Here is a 19,364-nt window from a genome sequence, read left to right as displayed (position 1 = left end):
TACTGTAATTACTACATAGCATTACTGCGCATGGAACTACTTTTTCTGTCAAATTTGTTGTATAATATGATGTTTTGGTGCTTAATTTGTATAACGATTACCTACATGTTGATGTTTAGTCGGCTTTTCCTGAATCCCTTCTTATTATCCAACATATTCACTTATCCTGCCGGCCTGTTTATGTTGGATAAGTGAGACTGTACTATATATTGATAATCTTATATTATCTGCTTAGAACTGGATTATATGAGGCCCCTTCTTCACAGCTGTTTAAAATGCACACTGAAGTGGATTATATGGTAGTGTGAAGTCAAGATAATCCAGTGCAAAGCATATAATATAAGATTATAAATTGGTTATATAGCTGTGTGGAAGGGCCTTGAGTCTACACTGTCATATAATCCAGTGCAAATTAGATAATCTGTGGAAGAGGCCTGAGGCCTATGTCTGCCTTTCTCCTGGGCTGAGTGGGTTGCTAGGAGACCAAGTGGGCAGACATTAGTCCTCTAACTGGCAGCAATTGCATAAAAACAATTATTCCTTTCCCTTTAAATTAGGACTTTATTTTTCTTTTCTTTTTGTTGTATCAACCTAAAGGCGTGGATGATGGGTTGTGTTGTCAAATTTCGAGGTTGGGGGGCCTGTAGTTTTGTTGTTTTGTTGGTCGCCATGATGCCATCACTCATTTATGTATTTAGATTACATCATTTTAATGCCCCTCTTCATGTTATAAGTACATAGGTTTTCAACCAGTTTTGCTTTTTTGAATGTATCTCCTATTGATGACTATTTTTTCATAAAATTCCTTCTCTCATTGTCAAGTTTTTGGTTCTTTTTTATGTATAGTGATTTTAGAGCCTAGGCCTGTCCCTTTGACTTTTTTTTCCCCCTTCATCAATGAACAAAGATTATCATTAGCTCTGCTTTCACCTGATGGATCTTGAATATGTTATCTAAAAACATTCTGACTGGGATATTTGTTCTTCAGATTGTCTACTGTCATAAACTGGCATGGTTGTGGATTCTCAGGGTGTGTGATTTAAATACTTTTTTTTGCCTGGTAGTACAAAGGAATGTGTTGAGAGTTCCTTACAGATATAGGTTTCAGGGTTTCACAAATGCTACAACTTTGTTCTGAATAGGTAATATTCCTTGGTTCATAATTTAACTCCATGTATTACGTTACGTTATGCTGGCACTTGGGACAGTGATAGCCTTTCTTATTTTAATTGGCTGAACAAAAAGATCCCTTCAAAAGATTGGCCTGGGGATTACATTAGATGACAATGAAAACTATTTCCATTTCTAAAAAATGTTCTGATTATTGGCTCATATATAAACTGGAATTTTCTTCCTGATGTTGGAGATTGTACTCCCTTCTGTGCATAGTCTTTTGTCTCCCTATTAGCCAACCATACACATTCCCATTCTATATTTTCCCTGGCTTCCGTCATACATAGTTTGCTAGATGGACCATGAGTTCTGAGCATGTGGATTAATGTACATTATGAGCTTCATAATCTAAAATGGAATGAAAAATAACTGTTAAATAAAAATGTTACAAACTTGTGCTATTTCTAGAAACATGGCATATGGGAGACCTTCTCTTTAATCAGAGCAGCTTTTCAAAAGACATTGTACAAATGGAGTGCTTGGCGTATATTTGTTGTGCTCCGCCCTGAGTCCCCTTTGGGGTGAGAAGAGTGGAATATAAATGTTTTAAATAAATAAATACAAATGAAAAATTGGCCGGCAAGCTGAACCACAGCAGAATGAACATGGCTACTAATCAAATTAAGTTTCTAGAAGGTATTTCTTAACTCTTTCACCACTAAATCATCATGGACCATTCTCACGTAGACTATTTCTACAGTGCCAGATTTCAGATCAGTTTGTTTTTCACAATATAAGGTGGAGAAATACCACCATTTATGTTTGCAATGGTGGAATGTAAATCTGGATCAATCATACTATAGGGCTACTTAATAATAATAATAAAATTTTATTTCTAACCCACTTGCTCTCCCCAAAGGGACTCAGGGCTGCTTCCACTACCTTATAATGAATAACTGATGAAGAAACAGAGCAAGTAGTTTGGGAAGATAATTTGGGAGTATAAATTATCTACCAGGCTGACCAAGGCAGTTGCAGACTCAGAATATTGGGAGCTAGACAACATTATCTGCCTCTAACTTATATCCTCAAATGATACATTTGAGATTGGCCAATAGTGACATCAGCATGTATAAAGTTAGTTTCTTTTAGTAATAACCTCATCACAGATGCTTTGAAGACTACATTAATAGAAAATCTGTGGGATATTAAGTATTCTTGCTACCCACTACCCAGCAAATCAAATAAGCCACAATGGAGCAGGGTCAGGAGAGTTAGATTGTCTCTCCATGTGTTCTGTCTATATCTTCAGGCATCACAAACTAAAAAAAAATCCATTTGAATATGACAAATAGAAGCAATGGGAAAATCCAGAACATTCTGTAATTAATTTTGAATCTGTTCTATGAAATAAAGCATTTAAAATGCACAATGAGTTTTACAAATTGGTCACAGTAGGCTGCTTAGGACTCTTCTGTTTTCTCTTGATTTTAATGGAACCAGGTCTTCGTAGAACGGTTTTTCTGGATAACAGTATGCAAAAAGTGATAGTGGGTAAGCTTTCTTTCCTGCGCTTTCCTGCTCTTACTGATGTACTCGTATATGTACTCCAGCCCATATTTGATTAGCTAGCTGACAGTAAAGAGGCTTTTCAGTTTTTCTTTTTTTATTCTCTTAACCAAAACTGACTGTTCCTTTCTTCCAGATTTTGAGATAATTTTTAACGTGTGTTATCTATAAAGATAAATGAAACCTATGAAGAAAACCAATACAGGCATAGTCTTGTCTGCCTAGCTAAATGTTGGCTTCCTTTTGCCTCTTAACCCCACCCCACACACCGTTTCCTTTTTAAGTAGAGGAGTGAAATAGGGCACTTGCTGACTTCTTAAGAGATCCCGAAGTTGGGTCAAGAAAGCAGGATGGATAAGTAATTGGAGGGAGACTTTAGTTCTCAATCTCCAGCAGGGATAAAGGGGGAAGAAGAGACCAGGTAGTTTTCCCATTTGCTGAGAGAAGTGCAAGAAACTGAGTTAGGAGAGGAATTTGGGTTGAAGAAGCCTTGAGTGGAAATGAAGAGATGAGACAGATGGCACAGCTCAAGCCCAGGAGGAGCCATGAAAGAAACAACTATATCTCTTGCCTCTGCCTTTGTTACAAAATGAAATGACAGAAATTTCTTTCTGTCACTGAGCAGGGGGAATGGATTTTACCACTACCAAAACCCTGCCACAAATGCCATTTCATCTGTTTCTGTCTCTCCTTCCTACCCACGCATCTCCTTCCTCTGTTACCTTCTGAGAGCAAGAGAAGAGAAGCCACGTGAAGACAATTAAAATATCAAAGTAGTTTTGCTCTGCAAATTGGCTAGCCATTAAATTTTAGGATGAGAAAACTGGTAGCTTTAAGCTTAAGCCTACTGTAGGCTGACAACTTAGCACAATGTTTTGATATTCAGTTCAAGCATAGGCTTATTTTTACAGTATATAGTTTAATGAATTGAGAATCATCTTTCTACAATTTTTTTTCTAAATGTTTGAAAGCCTGAATATCATTTGATAATGATTGCTTGACCACAGCTGGGGTTTAAAATAGGCCAATCACTATACCTAGCTTAAAGAGTGGACTGAACTTTAAGCTGATGTAAGGACTCACATAATTTAAAATGCTGTGAGGTTTCAGTGTCGTTCAAGCTGCTTAGGGATTTTAAGTCACCTTTGGTTTTGACAGGACCTAAAGAGCTTAAGTTATTCCAAGGGATCTAACATATTAAGGGATAGAAGACTAAGGCTGTTATCACCTTACTTAGCATTTCTCTGTTTTGGCATGGTTTATTCAGTTGTAGAGTCTGATTATTACACATTACCTGGTGAACTGAGACACTGTATATTTTGTGCAAGAATCCTAGGCAGTGTAACAGACAGATATGTTAAGACAAATAATAAAGTACTTTTTTTGACTGAAAACCATTTAATACTGCCTTAAAATGGCAGGTGCTATGCAAAAACAGTGCACCCTGTAGACAAGCTTAAAGCTTGTCTACTCTTTTACCAGCAGAGCTGACATAATAAAATGAAATGTCTGTCTGTCATATTACCTTTGGATAACATAGTAACTGCTAATGCCAGACTGAAACATCTTTTTTTTGCTAATTTTTACATGTGAACTTCTTTGAACAATTCAAAAAACATGAATACTTTGAATTAAATCAATATTGATCATGTTCAGATAGTAGCTTTCTGGAATACCTCAAATTAAATCAATATTGGTTCTGTTCAGATAGTATTTTTACCGATTTGGGGGACCAGTGCACAGTATCTAACAGTACCTGCACATTCAAAAATAAATATAGTCATGGTTTGCAGTTTTCTATTGTAGTTGACAGAAAGCTAAACCAAGCTTCCAGGAGCAGGTCTAGCACTGATGTAATAGGCGTAATAAATATTATAATGTATTTATTTGATAGTACAAGTAAAGAACATCATACATAACATGGCCCGAGCAGTTTTAAAATTGTAACTTTAAAGTATTTGTAAAAGGTAAGCTCACATTTGTCTGTTAAAAAGCTCTCTGCTCAGTGGTGTCAAAAATGTTTTAACTTTCTATTCAGAGTGAGATTCTGTAGAGCAAAGCTGCTTTCTGTCAGGCTTATAAATTTCACTTTTCCTTGCCTAAATGGAGAATAAGAAATTTCTTCTGCTAGAAGATAGTTCATTTCTTCACATAGCAACCTTCTTCTTGCAGATGTTTTTATTTATGGACAAGGCTGTCCCCCAGGACCATGTACAGAAGAGGAAGATTATTACAAAATAAATAGTACATAGAGCTATTAGTTATGGGGTCCAAAGGTCAAATTCTGTTTATCTTATCAATATTGGGGATTTTTAAAAGGTATTGTTTGATGCTAGCTGTTTGGATGTATGTGCTCGCATATGCTTCTGTCAACTTAAGCCAACTCTGTTCATTTCATAAGATTTTCGTAAGCAAGGAATATCCAGAAGTAGTTTTGCTAGTTCCTTCCTCATATTTATTTGTGGTCTCCCACAAGTTCTAATTGCTTAGCTTCCAAGGTCAGACTTACAGTAGAGTCTCACTTATCCAACACTCGCTTATCCAACGTTCTGGATTATCCAACGCATTTTTGTAGTCAATGTTTTCAATATATCATGATATTTTGGTGCTAAACTCGTAAATACAGAAATTACTACATAGCATTACTGCGTATTGAACTACTTCTGTCAAATTTGTGGTATAACATGATGTTTTGGTGCTTAATTTGTAAAATCACACCCCAATGTGATGTTTAATAGGCTTTTCCTTAATCTCTCCTTATTATCCAACATATTCACTTATCCAACATTCTGCCGGCCCGTTTATGTTGGATGAGACTCTACTGTAATTAACTTTAAAAGAAGATTATATATGTCACAGAGGTTGACAGCATCCCTCAAATGGCACAATTTATTGTTTACACCTTTACATTGACTCTTTTTATCTTGTTGCCTTTCTTATCCTGGTGCTTTCTAGATGCTTGGACTATAACCTCATGTTCAGTTGCTATCTGGGGGTGATGGGATTTGTAGTCTTTAACATAGCTAGAAATTGCCATTTTAGAGAATGGTTTCTTAAAGTAACAACTATCAACCTATCATTTACAGTTTATTTCTGATCTTCAACTCTTCCACCCACTACTCCTGGAAACATGTATGTCCTCTCATACATCAAACACTGGGGGTTGTTTATTGGGATTAGAAAAAGTTAATGGTTTATTCTCAACTAAAGTTACACAATAAGGGAACTCAAGAATCACTAAACTCCCTTTGATTCATTAGATCCACTCTATTTGCAAAAAAAAAAATATGGATTTGACTAGATCATAGAGTCATAGAATCTTGGAGTTGGAAGGGATCACAAGATCCAGCTAGTCCAACACCTGACTATACAGAAATATATGATCAAAGTGCTCCTGAAAATTGCCCATTCCACCTTTGTTTTAAAACTTCCAAAGATGGAGAATCCTTCACCCACAGGGACAAATTAAAGGAACAAGATGGTGTATATATATCAAGTTCAGTTTCCCTGTAAATCTCATAAATCGCAAATTAACCTCAACCTAATTCCTTCACAGGGATGTTATTAGGATAAAACTGTGGCTGTGTAGAGGTGGGGAGAATCATGCAAAATGACTTTAGCTCTGGAGGACAAATGGAATTGAATTATTTTTAAAATATATAGTTATGAAAAAAACCCAAAGTATTGTTTTTTTTAAATGAAAGCATTCAACTGATTCGTATAGTTCATTTTAGTTACACTTCTATACACTTTGAAGAGTAAGTCCTGCTGAACTTAACAGGACGTACACCAGTGTACACTTGCGATATTAATGTAAATCGAATATTGCATTCTGAAGACAGCCTCATCCTACCATCACCCTCCCTCCCCCCCATTGCTCAAGACAGTTTAGTGTTTGAGGAAGAGGACAAGCTTAGCTAGCACCACCTCTTTATGTCTTTAGAAAGTGGTAGTAGAAACAGAATGTTTCATACAGGTGAGCACATAGCTTTTTACATTGCATCTGAGAGCTGTACATTCATCATCTCTTTTTTGTTATTAAATGCATTAATAAACATCATGTATATAAAATTACTAGCTGTGCCCGGCCACGTGTTGCTGTGGCGAAGTATGGTGGTATGGGAAATAAAGTATTGAGGAATTGGTGGTAGTTAAGTTAAAGGGTAAAGGTTTTTCCCTGATATTAGGTCCAGTCGTGTCTGACTCTGGGGGTTTGTGGTTATCTCCATTTCTAAGCCGAAGAGCTGGCGTTGTCCGTAGACTCCTCCAGGGTCATGTGGTATGACTGCATGGAGCGCCGTTACCTTCCCACCGGAGCAGTACCTATTCATCTACTCTCATTTCAATGTTTTTGAACTTTAGGGTTGGCAGAAGCTGGGGCTAACAGTGGGGTCTCTCTCCACACACCCAATTCAAACCTGCAACCTTTCAGTCCAGAAGTTCAGCAGCTCAGCTCTTTAACACGCTGTGCCATCAGGGGATATTCTTTCCTAAAGCTTGTGAATGGATTCCATTATCTTATAGCTTGAACTCTCTCCATTGCAAACTCAATTTATTACTGTTTCCCAACAAATGCAAAGAGATGGCATCTTTCTGATTCCTAATAATTTCTCTCAGAAAGGAGAGTGTATCTTTCTTATGGCAATTCCAAGTCTGTTTATGTTGCCTCATATCTCCAGAGTATTCTAGATGTATCTTTGTTCTGATCATTGCTCTTCTTCTGTAGATTAAATGCTCAGTGTAACAAACTTCACCTGCATACTATTTTTTGTACGTATGCCTAAGTTTCCAGGTTCATTTGAAATGAAAGAAGTTGGTATATACTTTACGATTTTATTTTTGAAAGACTTGTTTTTCAGAATCAACACTAATAGTCCTACAGAGAAGTGAGAAAGTCAGCCAAAAACTTTTAGTTCAGAAAATGGCCAGAAAAGAGAAAAGGTGTAAGGGGTCTGAAACCATTTTACATGAGTTTGAATTTAGAATTCAGTGGATCTGATCTATTTGAGACTGTGATGTTACATTTAGGCTGTCATCAGAAACAGAATGTGACATCTCTCTCACCTATAATCTCATCTCTTCAGAGGTTCATTCAGTTGTCTAAGGCAGTGCTTTTTAAAGACTGTTTCTTGAGATTTTGGGGACTCTAACTCCATGCTGTCTGAGATTTCTGGGTGCTGATGTCAAAAAATCATCTGAAAGATCAAAGATTGAGAAGCCCTGACCTGAGATCACTACGCACCAATATAATGTTATAAATTCGCCTGGAAGAGGGAGAGAAATGCAAGTGATGGTCTGGGTAACTCATTAGTAAACTCGGTAATCTCTTGGATATCACAGCAAAGGGGTGTATGTGTATGTGTTTGTGTTACTATTAGAAATTTCTTTCCCTTAGCTTTTTATTGTCCACTGATACTGGTATTTGAGGGTCCAGATTTTTAGCCACGGGTTAAGAGTCGAAGGACAAGAATCCCTTGGCATTTCGGTCTTTAAGTTATAATTCTTTGTCAAAGTTACTTTAATTATTGGCATGTATTTCAAAATTTCTCCTAGAAAATATGAATTCGTATAATGAGTTTGAAACCTCACTGCTGTCAGTATTTTGTGTAAAGATAGAACCTTGTTGCAGTACTTAGAGGATAGAACTACAGAACAGGTGCACTGTAGCCCAATATTAAAAACAAATGGATGATATGAAGCTACTTTACAAACTAATTTCATAGCTTACTGTTATTTACTTTTATCTAAGTTCTGATAACCAGAGAGATCTTGATTCACGTCATCCCCTCCCTGATGTAATTGACAGATGGTAATTCCTAGCATCCTGCCAGATCACCTCATTACTCAGCCTGTTATACTGAGACTGCAGTTATGCCAAAGAATCTACAAGGGAAAATTTCAGAATTAGTAATGAAAGCTTCTCAAGAAACCTTGACCTTAAGACCTCTTGCTGTCCTAGCTGAACCTAGACATGTGCCATTAGGTTTGCTTCAGATGTTATTTTTTAAAGCATAAGCATTTAAACACTATTTAAAAAATAGTTTCAAACGTTATTTGTTTTGTACATTGCAAGCCATTTGCTGGGAGATGGTGTAAGAACATTGTGTCAGTGGTCAGACAAAAATAACTTACACATCTGTAAATATGCAAGGGTCTTGCTTAGTCCTCGTTATGTATAAGGCACAGAATAAAATGTGTGAGCATCACATCTGACAACAGTTTTCACATTTTTGTTATATTCAAATACATTTTGTAAGAAATTTTCAACATTTTTAGAATTCCTTAGCATGCATACAGTGTCATCTTAATATAGTATATATTTATTTTATTCACTGGAGCCTCTGTACGTTCTGACTTAGCTTAAATTATTAATATTTTCTCTCTAATCCCTGCATAAGCCAAAACACCCTAGAAGCACTAGATCCTGTCAGATCTTGAAACTAGGCAGGGCCAGCACCGGTTAGTACTTGGGTTTTCATTGGTACTCTTGCATCCAAGTGCTATAGGCTCTATTTCAGAGCCAGGAACTGCAAAAACTACCTATGAGTATTCCTTGCCTAAGGAGCCCTATGAAAGTCACTAAAATGGGAGGGGTGGGAGGAGGGGGTGTAACCCAATATGAATATTGTATAGATGTTAGGTAGTATTCTATTGGTTCATGGATATATACATGTATATAGATCCATTTCATTGCTTTTTTATGAAGATGCAAACTGAAAATAAACACCACTGAATTCAAAAAAGAAAAAAAAGAAAAAATAAATTCATGTGGTCTCTGTAAATTCACAGGTGACTTGAAGGCACATATATGTAAGCCCTACTGTTGCAGTAAGAGATTACAGTGTGGTATTCTTTCCAACTATATGTTTTCAAGAAATTATGTACTGTAGTATTTTATAGTTTTAGCTCTGTAATGCCAGATAACATTACTAATTACAACAGGTTAATTTCATAATTAATTGCATAGCTTTCTTGGTTTCACCAGTTGGGTGTTTCCCTTGGGGCATTATCTAGGGATCTCTGCACAAATTCTTATAACTTAGAAGCAGACTTGATAGAGCTCTGTGTGAGTTCACTTGGTGTTATGGTTGAGCCTTCTGGCTCCGATACTAGGAGACGAGGTCGTAAGACTCCTCGAGAGTCAGACTCTCTTGAGGAGCGCGAAAGGAAACGGCTCCGGGACTTATTTGCAGAACCAACAGACGAAGACTCCTTTGAGGGTTTTACCGAGGGAATGGAGGAAGAGATGGTTAGCTCAGAGGAGGATGACATGGAATGGACTCGTGTGAGGGAGGATTTGGGTGTCACCGGCAATGATAGCATGGGAGGCGACTGGCGGGTTGCAGGATCGGACCCGTGGACGGGCTGGAGGGATGGAACGGGATCCACAGCTGGGGATGCTGTGGGGCGTAGTCAAAGGTGTTTTAGCTCTGATGAGGATGATGATGAGGAGGCACCTGGAATTAGGATAGCAGCTGACAGCGATGAGTTATGAACTGGCATAAAATGGGGTCTAGAATCAATGGCTAATTGCGTTGGGCAAGGTAATCTGGATGAACGCTTGGGCTCTTGTTGGGGAACTTCCTGAAGACGGGTGTGATTCGTTGCTGAATACGTAAGTTACTAAGGACACTGGGCATAGACGGCGGGAGGAACTGTGTGGGGTTTTTCTGTGCAACTTGTGTTTAATCTTGATAGCTTGGACCTCCGTCGTCTTTTTGGCGGACATTAATTGCCTACTCTGGATTGACGCTGGACTGACTGACTGACTACGACCTCGGACTATCCCTTCTGTGGCTATCGGTGGAACTTGTGAACTAAAGACGTCTGTACCTGGCTTTCGACCTTGGACCGGATTGGGACCCTGCTGACCGTTGCTACCCTGATTGATGTGCCTGGACCCGGATTTCGCTCGTTGCACGGAGGAGTAACAACTTAGTTACTCAATCGTAGCTTTTGAGTAGCAGAGAGGAATCTGCTGCCAGTTATTTGTGTTATATTGAATCCCTGTTTATCAACTTTTGTTTGTTTAAATTGCCAGGCTGAAGTAAGCATTTTTGATTTAACCCGGATTAAACTCCTGTTTAATCCGGTTTATCTTTTGAACCGTTTTTAAAACTAGCGGAGTCTTTTTGTATCTTTTCACATTGAAGGCAAGTGTTTGCCTAGTCCTTTGTTTCTTACGGGCATTTTTTTTAGTTCTGTAACTTTAATAAACTGTGTTGAACTTTATTTGGTGGCGTTCTGTCTGTGACACTTGGATGGAAAAATATATTTGGGGTCACCATGAAAGCATACTGAAAAAGAAGTACATATTCAGAATATTTAAAGTAATGTTAAAGTAGACATATTATCTTGTCTCAGCTGTAGCCTGATGCATGTTTCTCTTTATGTATCTTTAGTGGTGCTTGCATTATTTATTACTACCCGATTCTTTGAGAAGCCGGTCAGCTTTCATTAGGCTCTATAGGGGACTCTGCCACTGACTCTTTTTTGACCGGGTTTGTTTATTTATTATAGCTATGAAATGGAACTTGTTCTTTAGTTTCCATAAGCTCCTCCTGTACATTAGAGTTTCATCTTGCTACTTTGGGACATTTGTCTTAATGTGAAGATGGCACAGTTGAGGTGGAAAACTCGGTAATTGAACTATTCCCCACGCAGCAGCAGCAGCAGCAGCAGCAGCAGCAGCAATAATAATAATCATAATAATAATAATAATCATAATAATCATAATAATTATAATAATTATAATAATTATAATAAAACTTTATTTATATCCCACCCCTTTCCCCAAGAGGACTTGGAGTGGCAGCAGGCATCACCAGTGGGAGTAATTTAAACAGTCCTCCACATTGAAGAATGCAGACATATAGGATAAACGTCTGACAAACTTACCATTTTTGCTAGTCAATTTGAGTGCGTGTTTTCTACCTTTGCTTCATTTTGAGACTGAAGAGGGCTTATACATGTAGGTCTTTTCCAAGACAAATGCTAACTGGTGCACCACCATATAACTTGAGATGGTTTCCAGTTAGAAAGCCTGGGATATCTTTCCTTTAAACTTGATAATTCAGTGAACATGAAAAACTTGCAGTTTAATGATGTTTTTGGAAAGTGTTATTTGTGCCACGTAACAGACCTCTTGTATCAGTTGCGTTGTGCCGGAACAGTTCTAAAAGTGTGAATAGAGTTGCGAGAACATAGGCGTTTGTCTTGCAGCCTTATCTGATGTCAGACATCTCATGTGCCAAGAATAGACAAATGTTTTATTGCATTGTGACGATCTGTTGTGACTTCAGCACATTTGTGGAATAAAATGTCTTAGTGTGTGTGGCTTTCCTGAAGACATATGTTATGTTGTAGTTACATGTACTTGTAAGACCAAAGGGAATGTCACCAGGCTAATTTTTAGATTTGTTCTGACTGTGGTGGAGGCTCCTTCTTTGGAGGCTTTTAAGCAGAGGCTGGATGGCCATATGTCGGGGGTACTTTAAATGCGATTTCCTGCTTCTTGGCAGGGGGTTGGACTAGATGGCCCATGAGGTCTCTTCCAACTCTACTATTCTATGATTCTATGATCTTAAAAATGTACAGACATTTAATACTTTTGTGGGAATGAGTCTTTATAGCAAATATTGATAACAACTGCTGCAGGTTTTTATATTCTTTAGTATATTGGTATTGACCATATAACTAACGTATAGCCAATGATAACATCTGCTGCAATGGGTTTTTTAGTTTAATAGTGTTGGCTACATGGATGTTTTATCTTTTTAAATTCATCTTATTTTTTAACTTGAGGTTTGAATTATTTTAATACCGTGAGTAATGTAATTATGTCATAATGTTTACTTTTGTATGGTTTAATTGTATTCTCTCATGGGAGGAAAGTGGGTTGTAAATTCAATATAAGTAAATAAATATTATTCTTTTAAATTTTTAACTGCACTAATTTCCTTATGCCTTTTGGGTTACAGGGCCTTAAACTCTGGAGTTGAATACTACTGGGACCAGCTGAATGAGACCGTCTTCACTGTGCATTCCAACAGTAGGAGCACCGAGCGGCCTGGGTAAGTCTCACAGAGGAAGAGTATTGAAGCAATCATTTGTTGTGTATTTATGTTCCCATTACATTTTCAGTGTAATTCAGTGTTATTCTCCCAGTGGCATGTGACTATCACTAGATGGCATAGTACTGGTGGTTCTATTCGTTCAATGCCCAGCGTATCTTGAAATTTTAAAATACCTCTCTCACTACGTTTGAAAACCATACCTGCTGTTTGTATAAAAACATTACATGAAATCAAGATAATTAATAAGTTTATAACTATGGATTTGTTTCAGTCTAAAACAGTTATGGGATCCAGCAGTCATAATAACTACAGGAGTTAGACTAATGGTCATATCTTTAATCAAAGACAAATATACAAGTAGAAAAACAGAAGATAACTAAATACCATCTAGATAATTCTCCATTAGGATTCTAATGTGTTCCTGATAAAATTGTGGGACATAAAGGATTAGTATATTTTTCTTTCCATTTCTAATGTTTTTATTTCTTTTCTTTTTTCTTTTTCTTTTTGTCTCTCTTTAGAACTAGCAGGGCCACATGGAGGACAGACAGGGACATGGGCCTAATGAATGCCATAGGCTTACAGCCACGAAACCCAACCACCTCTGTGACATCACAGGGCACGCAGACCCTGGCTCCTCAGCTGCAGAATGCAGAAACACAAACGGAGAGGGAGGTTCAAGAACCAGGGGGTTCTGCTTCAGGGACTACGGAAGGTAAGAGAATGTATGCCAGTAGCAAAAGAAACCCCCCTGAATACTGGCTAGGAAAACATTCCAAAAGGAATATATCTACATACCCTGTTTCTCCAAAAATAAGACATCCCCAAAAAATAAGACCTAGCAGAGGTTTTACTGAATTGCTAAATATAAGGCCTCCCCCGAAAGTAAGACCTGGCAAAGTTTTTGTTTGGAAGCATGCTTGGCACCCGCCAAACAAAACACCAGAGAATGCAGAATTGGTAAATGTACATACGGGTTGTAAATAGAAATAATGGTAATAACAAGAAATTCTTGACCGGAGTCACAGTTTGTCTGGTTTGGTTATGTTGGTTTGTGATGAAAACTACTGTACAGTATATAATAAATGTTCATTGTTTTGTTCAACAATAAATGTGAATTCTTCTTGATGGAAAAATAAGATCCCCTGAAAATAAGACCTAGCACATCTTTGGGAGCAAAAAATAATATAAGACACTGTCTTATTTTCGGGGAAACACGGTATACTACTAATGACTTCTTGAGGATGATCCATGCCATCCTAGACTATCAAAGGTTAGAAAATATCTTACTTAAAAGACATTTAAACTTCACAAGGGACCTGGCAGGTATCATCCATTTTTCTCTATTATTTTTCCATAGACTTTGTTGGGTTAGATTTGCTAGCAGTCCTTCTGTTTCTACAATGTCATTCAATAAATAATTTGTTTTATTAGGTCATGGAGAAGGTCTAATATATGTTATGTTTTAATGGTAGTATAAGAGGTATATGTACAACTTTTCTTTCCATCCCATTTGAGTTTATTCCGCTTATAAGGATAATTTCACACATGCTTGGAGTTGCAAGGAAGTATCAGTTGCTTATGCTGTATATCTGTTCCACTGAACTGTCAAAACTGAGCTTAACTTCATAATTCTGCCCATGGCAGCTATTTCAAAGGTGGTGAAGCTGGAACTAGCTGCTGCATAGGATACTATACCATATCCTGTTTATGTAGTATGTCTTTTGAGGATATAATGCTTAACAGTTCCAACTTTCTGTCATTTTGGAGCTGGCAAAGGTAATATAACAAAACAATGTATTTTGGAACATGGGGAGCCCTTAATATACCATGTAAACTGAATTTTTCTGGTAAATTAAATGTACCGTTTGTACTAAGTGAATGTACTACACCATTTAACATTAAAATATTAGTTCAGATAGTACTGGGTAGTATATGGACTACATTCCATGTTTATACCAATGTTAGCTGCAAATCAGATAAAATGCCAATAAGTACATCTAAAGAACTATAAACTATGTTCACTTCCATCTACAAGTCAGGATTTAAATGTTGTGTTACATTAATTTGAATACATTGCTTTGTGTGCAGAAAGCCTTGAATATTGCCGCAGAAATGTACGTTTGTAAATAGGTACATTCGAGCAAATTCTTTCTCTATGGTTTGAAAAATGGCTGTTGAGTAATAGTAGTAGTAGTAGTAGTAATATTTTAATTCTTACCCATTTCCCACAGCTCAAGGTGGGTTGCAACATTGCTAAAACACATTATCAAATCACATAGTCATTTAAAAACACTCTGTAGAATACATATATTAAAGCATATTTCCATAAAATATATACTAAAATACCCAAAATAAAAATTTAGACATAGAATGGAAGTTTAAAATTTGTTATTAAACACTGTGTGGTTAGGCCTGCCAGAATAGGTCTTCACTTGTGTTGTGAGGTGGCTGATGAAAAGGTCCTCTGGGTGGTGGTTGCCATTTGGGTTCTGGCAGGCTGGAGCAGACGCCCCCCAGAGGACCTCAGTGTTTGGGGTGGATTGTACAGGAGAAGGCGATCCTGTAGGTAACCTGAATTAAAACCATGTAGGGCTTTAAAGGTCAATATCATCACTTTATACTTTGCCCAGAAACTAATTGACATCCAGTGGAGTGACTTTAGGGCAAGGGTGATATGTTCACTTCTGGGTGTTCAAGTAACCAATCTGCTTCTGTATTTTGAACCAACTGGAGTTTCTGAACTTGGTACAAAGGTAGCCCAATGTAAAGCACATTGTAGAAATCCAACCTTGAGGTTACCAGCACTTGCACCATACCATCTTCAGGTCCTCTGAATATAGGCAGTACCTTTTAAGTCTCAATAATAATAATAATAATAATAATAATAATAATAATAATAATAATAATAATAATAATAATAATTATTATTTTATTTTTGTACCCCGCCACCATCTCCCCAGAGGGACTCGGGGCGGCTTACAGATATAAAACCAACATACAATAATATCAAATACAAAAACACACAAATAAATTTAAAAGGCATTAAAAATTACAGTCATTATAAAACACTTGAGAAACACAGCAATAAAAACATAAAATGAGCTGGGCAAAGTGCACTGAGTGGAACTTGTAAACAAGAAGGAAGTTAAGGTGCTACAAGGTCATGGGAAGACTGGGGTGAACACTGAGGCTATGTCAGGGAGTTAACCAAGAGGTACAACTGGTCAGAAGAACCCGCTAGTACCAGGGTTTAGTATACAGTGGGCGGTACTTCTTCAAAGGCCTGTTTGAAGAGCCAGGTTTTCAGGCTCTTCCTGAACACTTCCAAGGTGGCAGCTTGCCTAATTTCCCTGGGGAGCGCGTTCCAGAGTGTACCATAATAAAGGCAGAGGAGGCATTACCATTTGTTTGTAATTCAGGGTTTCGCAAACAAATTTCCCCAATTCCAAAAACATTATACATTGCAGGAGTCCAAACACTCATTAATTTTGGCAGCAAACTTATCTGTTACCAGTATTCCTCTTTCCAAAAACTGCCCTATCACATGTAAAAGAAATTGCCATAGGTAGCTTGCAGCAGTGTGAAAGGCTTTATGATCTAAATGCCAGCAGTTTAACATTACTCATGTTGTTTTTGGACACTGAAATTTCCAGTTTTCCAGATTAATCTCTTAAACCAAGAACTGAGAACTTGTAATTCCTTGGCGCCTCTAGAAAGGCTGTGTTTTTTCCAAGGATTTTCTATGAAATTGTGAAAAACTATACCATTTCTGAAGTACGACTGAGTGTGGGTGGAAACTCATCCATTGCAGTAAAAGCAAAGCAGTATTTTCTGTGAAATAATATAGTTGGAATTCAAAATCCTTGATTGAATATCCCAGAGCCGCCACAGTATGGAACCTTCGAAAAATACTGCATTTACTTGTGAGTTGAAATAAACATTCCCTTTAGTATTTCCCCAGGAGGTTTTCTGGATTAATTAGTATTTATAAAGAGCTTTGTTGATGTAAATCATTAGGAGACTAAGTGGTATTGGTGGCACTCAGCAGGACAATAAAACACATTAATCTGGGAGGTGTTCAGTGACTGCTTTAGAATGAGGCAGCAAAGAAGAATTATATATTAAAGATGAACTGGCTTGTATATTAAAAAGAACAAAACACCTTTTCTGTTTTACTGGAGCAAGCTTGGAGCAGGACACTTTTTTTTAAAGGATGTGGATGCAGTGTACAAAGAATAAAGTATAGCATCAGCAATAGGTCTTCATAAACACAGCCCATTTTGCTCCTCTCCAGGGCCCTGCAGAGATTGTCTTTCTGAGAGTCTCTGCTTCTTCTTTGGAAGGATGACGATAATGTGAGTAAACTTATTAAAAGTGAATCCCTCTAGTACAGATGTTTCCTTTTCTGTCAGTTAATTGCTATCTTGTGTACTCTGTAGTCTGTGAAACTTGCATCAATCAAAGAAATGTATGTTTAGGCAAAGATCTAGAAAATGACATAAATAAATGTTTGCCTCAAAGATCTTTTGCTGCTTAAAAATAAAAGTTAACAATATAGAAAAAAATCCAACTGAAGCACAGTACTTTTAAATTTCATTGATTTCAGTGATAGCATATGCTTAATTCTTCCACTGAAAGTAATGAAATACAGAAGTGGTCTAGTGTATTATCAAAGGTTTTCAAGATTGGAATCACAGGGGTGTTGTGTGGTTTCTGGGCTGTATGGCCGTGTTCTAGAAGCATTTTCTCCTGACATTTTGCCTGCATCTGTGGCTGGCATCTTCAGAGGATCCTCTGAAGATGCCAGCCACAGATGCAGGCAAAATGTCAGGAGAAAATGCTGCTACAACTTACTTTACTTACTTAGGCTATCCCTCGTTGTCTGAGTATAATGGCCTTCCAAGTTCTTGGAAGATGCCTGTGTGAGAGTTTTTTTAATGTCAGTGCACAGCTGGTCAACACACATTCACATAGTGAGGGTCCCAACCAGTGGCATGGTTAACACGACGGTGGCTTTTCAATCTGTTGCAGACTTCTTCTGCCTTCACAGCCATTGTAACAGGTATCATGTTATCTTCCTCCTTCTCCTCCATTGAGGTCTTTGGATTGTGCTCAGTCTGGAACCCCCCTGGTGCCCCCCCTCCCCCAGGAGTGCATGACCCTGGTGGTTACGCCTACAGATTCATTGGAACACGCAAGCCCCCTTACCACGACAAGGTGACAGCCTATTGAGGGGGACTGCTAAAATATGGCCATACAACCTGGAAACCACACAGCACCCCAGAAGTGTTTAGGTTAGGCTGGATCGTATCTACTATGCCTAGTATTTGTCCATCCTGGCCAAGCTGTAATCTGAGACCATCAAAATACAAACATGACAAATTTCAGCAGAGCAGTAGAGTGGAGCTTATCCCATACATGATCTCTAGATGTAATAAAACAATTTATAAATTTATAATAAGAGCAATCCTTTTCATTTTCATATCAAATACCTTAATAAACCAGTTGCAACAAAGACAGCTGCTACAGTGGGGCAAAAAAGTATTTAGTCAGATACCAATTGCACAAGTTCTCCCACTTAAAAAGATGAGAGAGGCCTGTAATTGACATCATAGGTCGATCTCAATTATGAGAGAGACAACATGCGGAAACACATCCAGAAAATCACATTGTCTGATTTTTCACAAATTTATTTGCAAATTATGGTGGAAAATAAGTATTTTGTTATGGACAAACAAGCAAGATTTCTGGGTCTCATAGGCCTGTAACTTCTTCTTTAAGAGGCTCCTCTGTCCCTGTAGTAATGGCACCTATTTGAACTTGTTATCAGTATAAAAGACACCTGTCCACAACCTCAAGCAGTCACACTCCAAACTCCACTATGGTGAAAACCAAAGAGCTGTCAAAGGACACTAGAAACAAAATTGTAGCCCTGCACCAGACTAGGAAGACTGAATCTACAATAGGCAAGCAGCTTGGTGTGAAGAAATCAACTGTGGGAGCAATAATGAGAAAATGGAAGCGATACAAGACCACTGAGAATCTCCCTCGATCTGGGACTCCACGCAAGATCTCACCCTGTGGGGTCAAAATGATCACAAGAACGATGAGCAAAAATCCCAGAAACACCACGGGGGAACCTAGTGAATGACCTGCAGAGAACTGGGACCAACGTAACAAAGGCTACCATCAGTAACACACTACGTTGCCAGGGAGTCAGATCCTGCAGTGTTAGACGTGTCACCCTGCTTAAGCCAGTACATGTCCAGGCCCGACTGAAGTTTGCTATAGAGCATTTGGGTGATCCAGAAGAGTATTGGGAGAATGTCATATGGTCAGATGAAACCAAAGTAGAACTGATTGGCAGAAACACAACTCGTTGTGTTTGGAGGAGAAAGAATACTGAGTTGCATTCAAAGAACGCCATACCTACTGTGAAGCATGGGGGCAGCAACATCATGCTTTAGGGCTGTTTCTCTGCAAAGGGACCAGGGCGACTGATCCGTACACATGAAAGAATGAATGGGGCCATGTATCGTGAGGTTTTAAGTGCAAACCTCCTTCCATCAGCAAGGGCACTGAAGATGAAACGTGGCTGGGTCT

The 19,364-nt window shown here is 38.0% G+C and overlaps 1 protein-coding gene across 4 annotated transcripts in view; it reads left to right on the top strand.

The window, feature by feature from the left end:
• The window catches only part of ambra1 (autophagy and beclin 1 regulator 1), a 198,099-nt gene that overhangs the window by 168,053 nt on the left and 10,682 nt on the right, over positions 1-19,364 (top strand). For 2 of the 4 annotated variants that reach the window (XM_062962362.1, XM_062962306.1), the window contains exons 17-19: positions 12,663-12,755; positions 13,280-13,473; positions 17,056-17,116. In XM_062962362.1, coding sequence (XP_062818432.1) covers positions 12,663-12,755; positions 13,280-13,473; positions 17,056-17,116 — 348 coding nt within the window. The remainder of the gene's footprint in view (positions 1-12,662; positions 12,756-13,279; positions 13,474-17,055; positions 17,117-19,364) is intronic. The other 2 variants (XM_062962254.1, XM_062962198.1) reach the window with 1 other exon arrangement.

Source organism: Anolis carolinensis, chromosome 1 (assembly GCF_035594765.1).
Source record: "Anolis carolinensis isolate JA03-04 chromosome 1, rAnoCar3.1.pri, whole genome shotgun sequence".
Taxonomy (NCBI): domain Eukaryota; kingdom Metazoa; phylum Chordata; class Lepidosauria; order Squamata; family Dactyloidae; genus Anolis; species Anolis carolinensis.
Note: the sequence above shows the minus strand (reverse complement) of the source record. Positions and strands in the feature narration are given on the sequence as shown.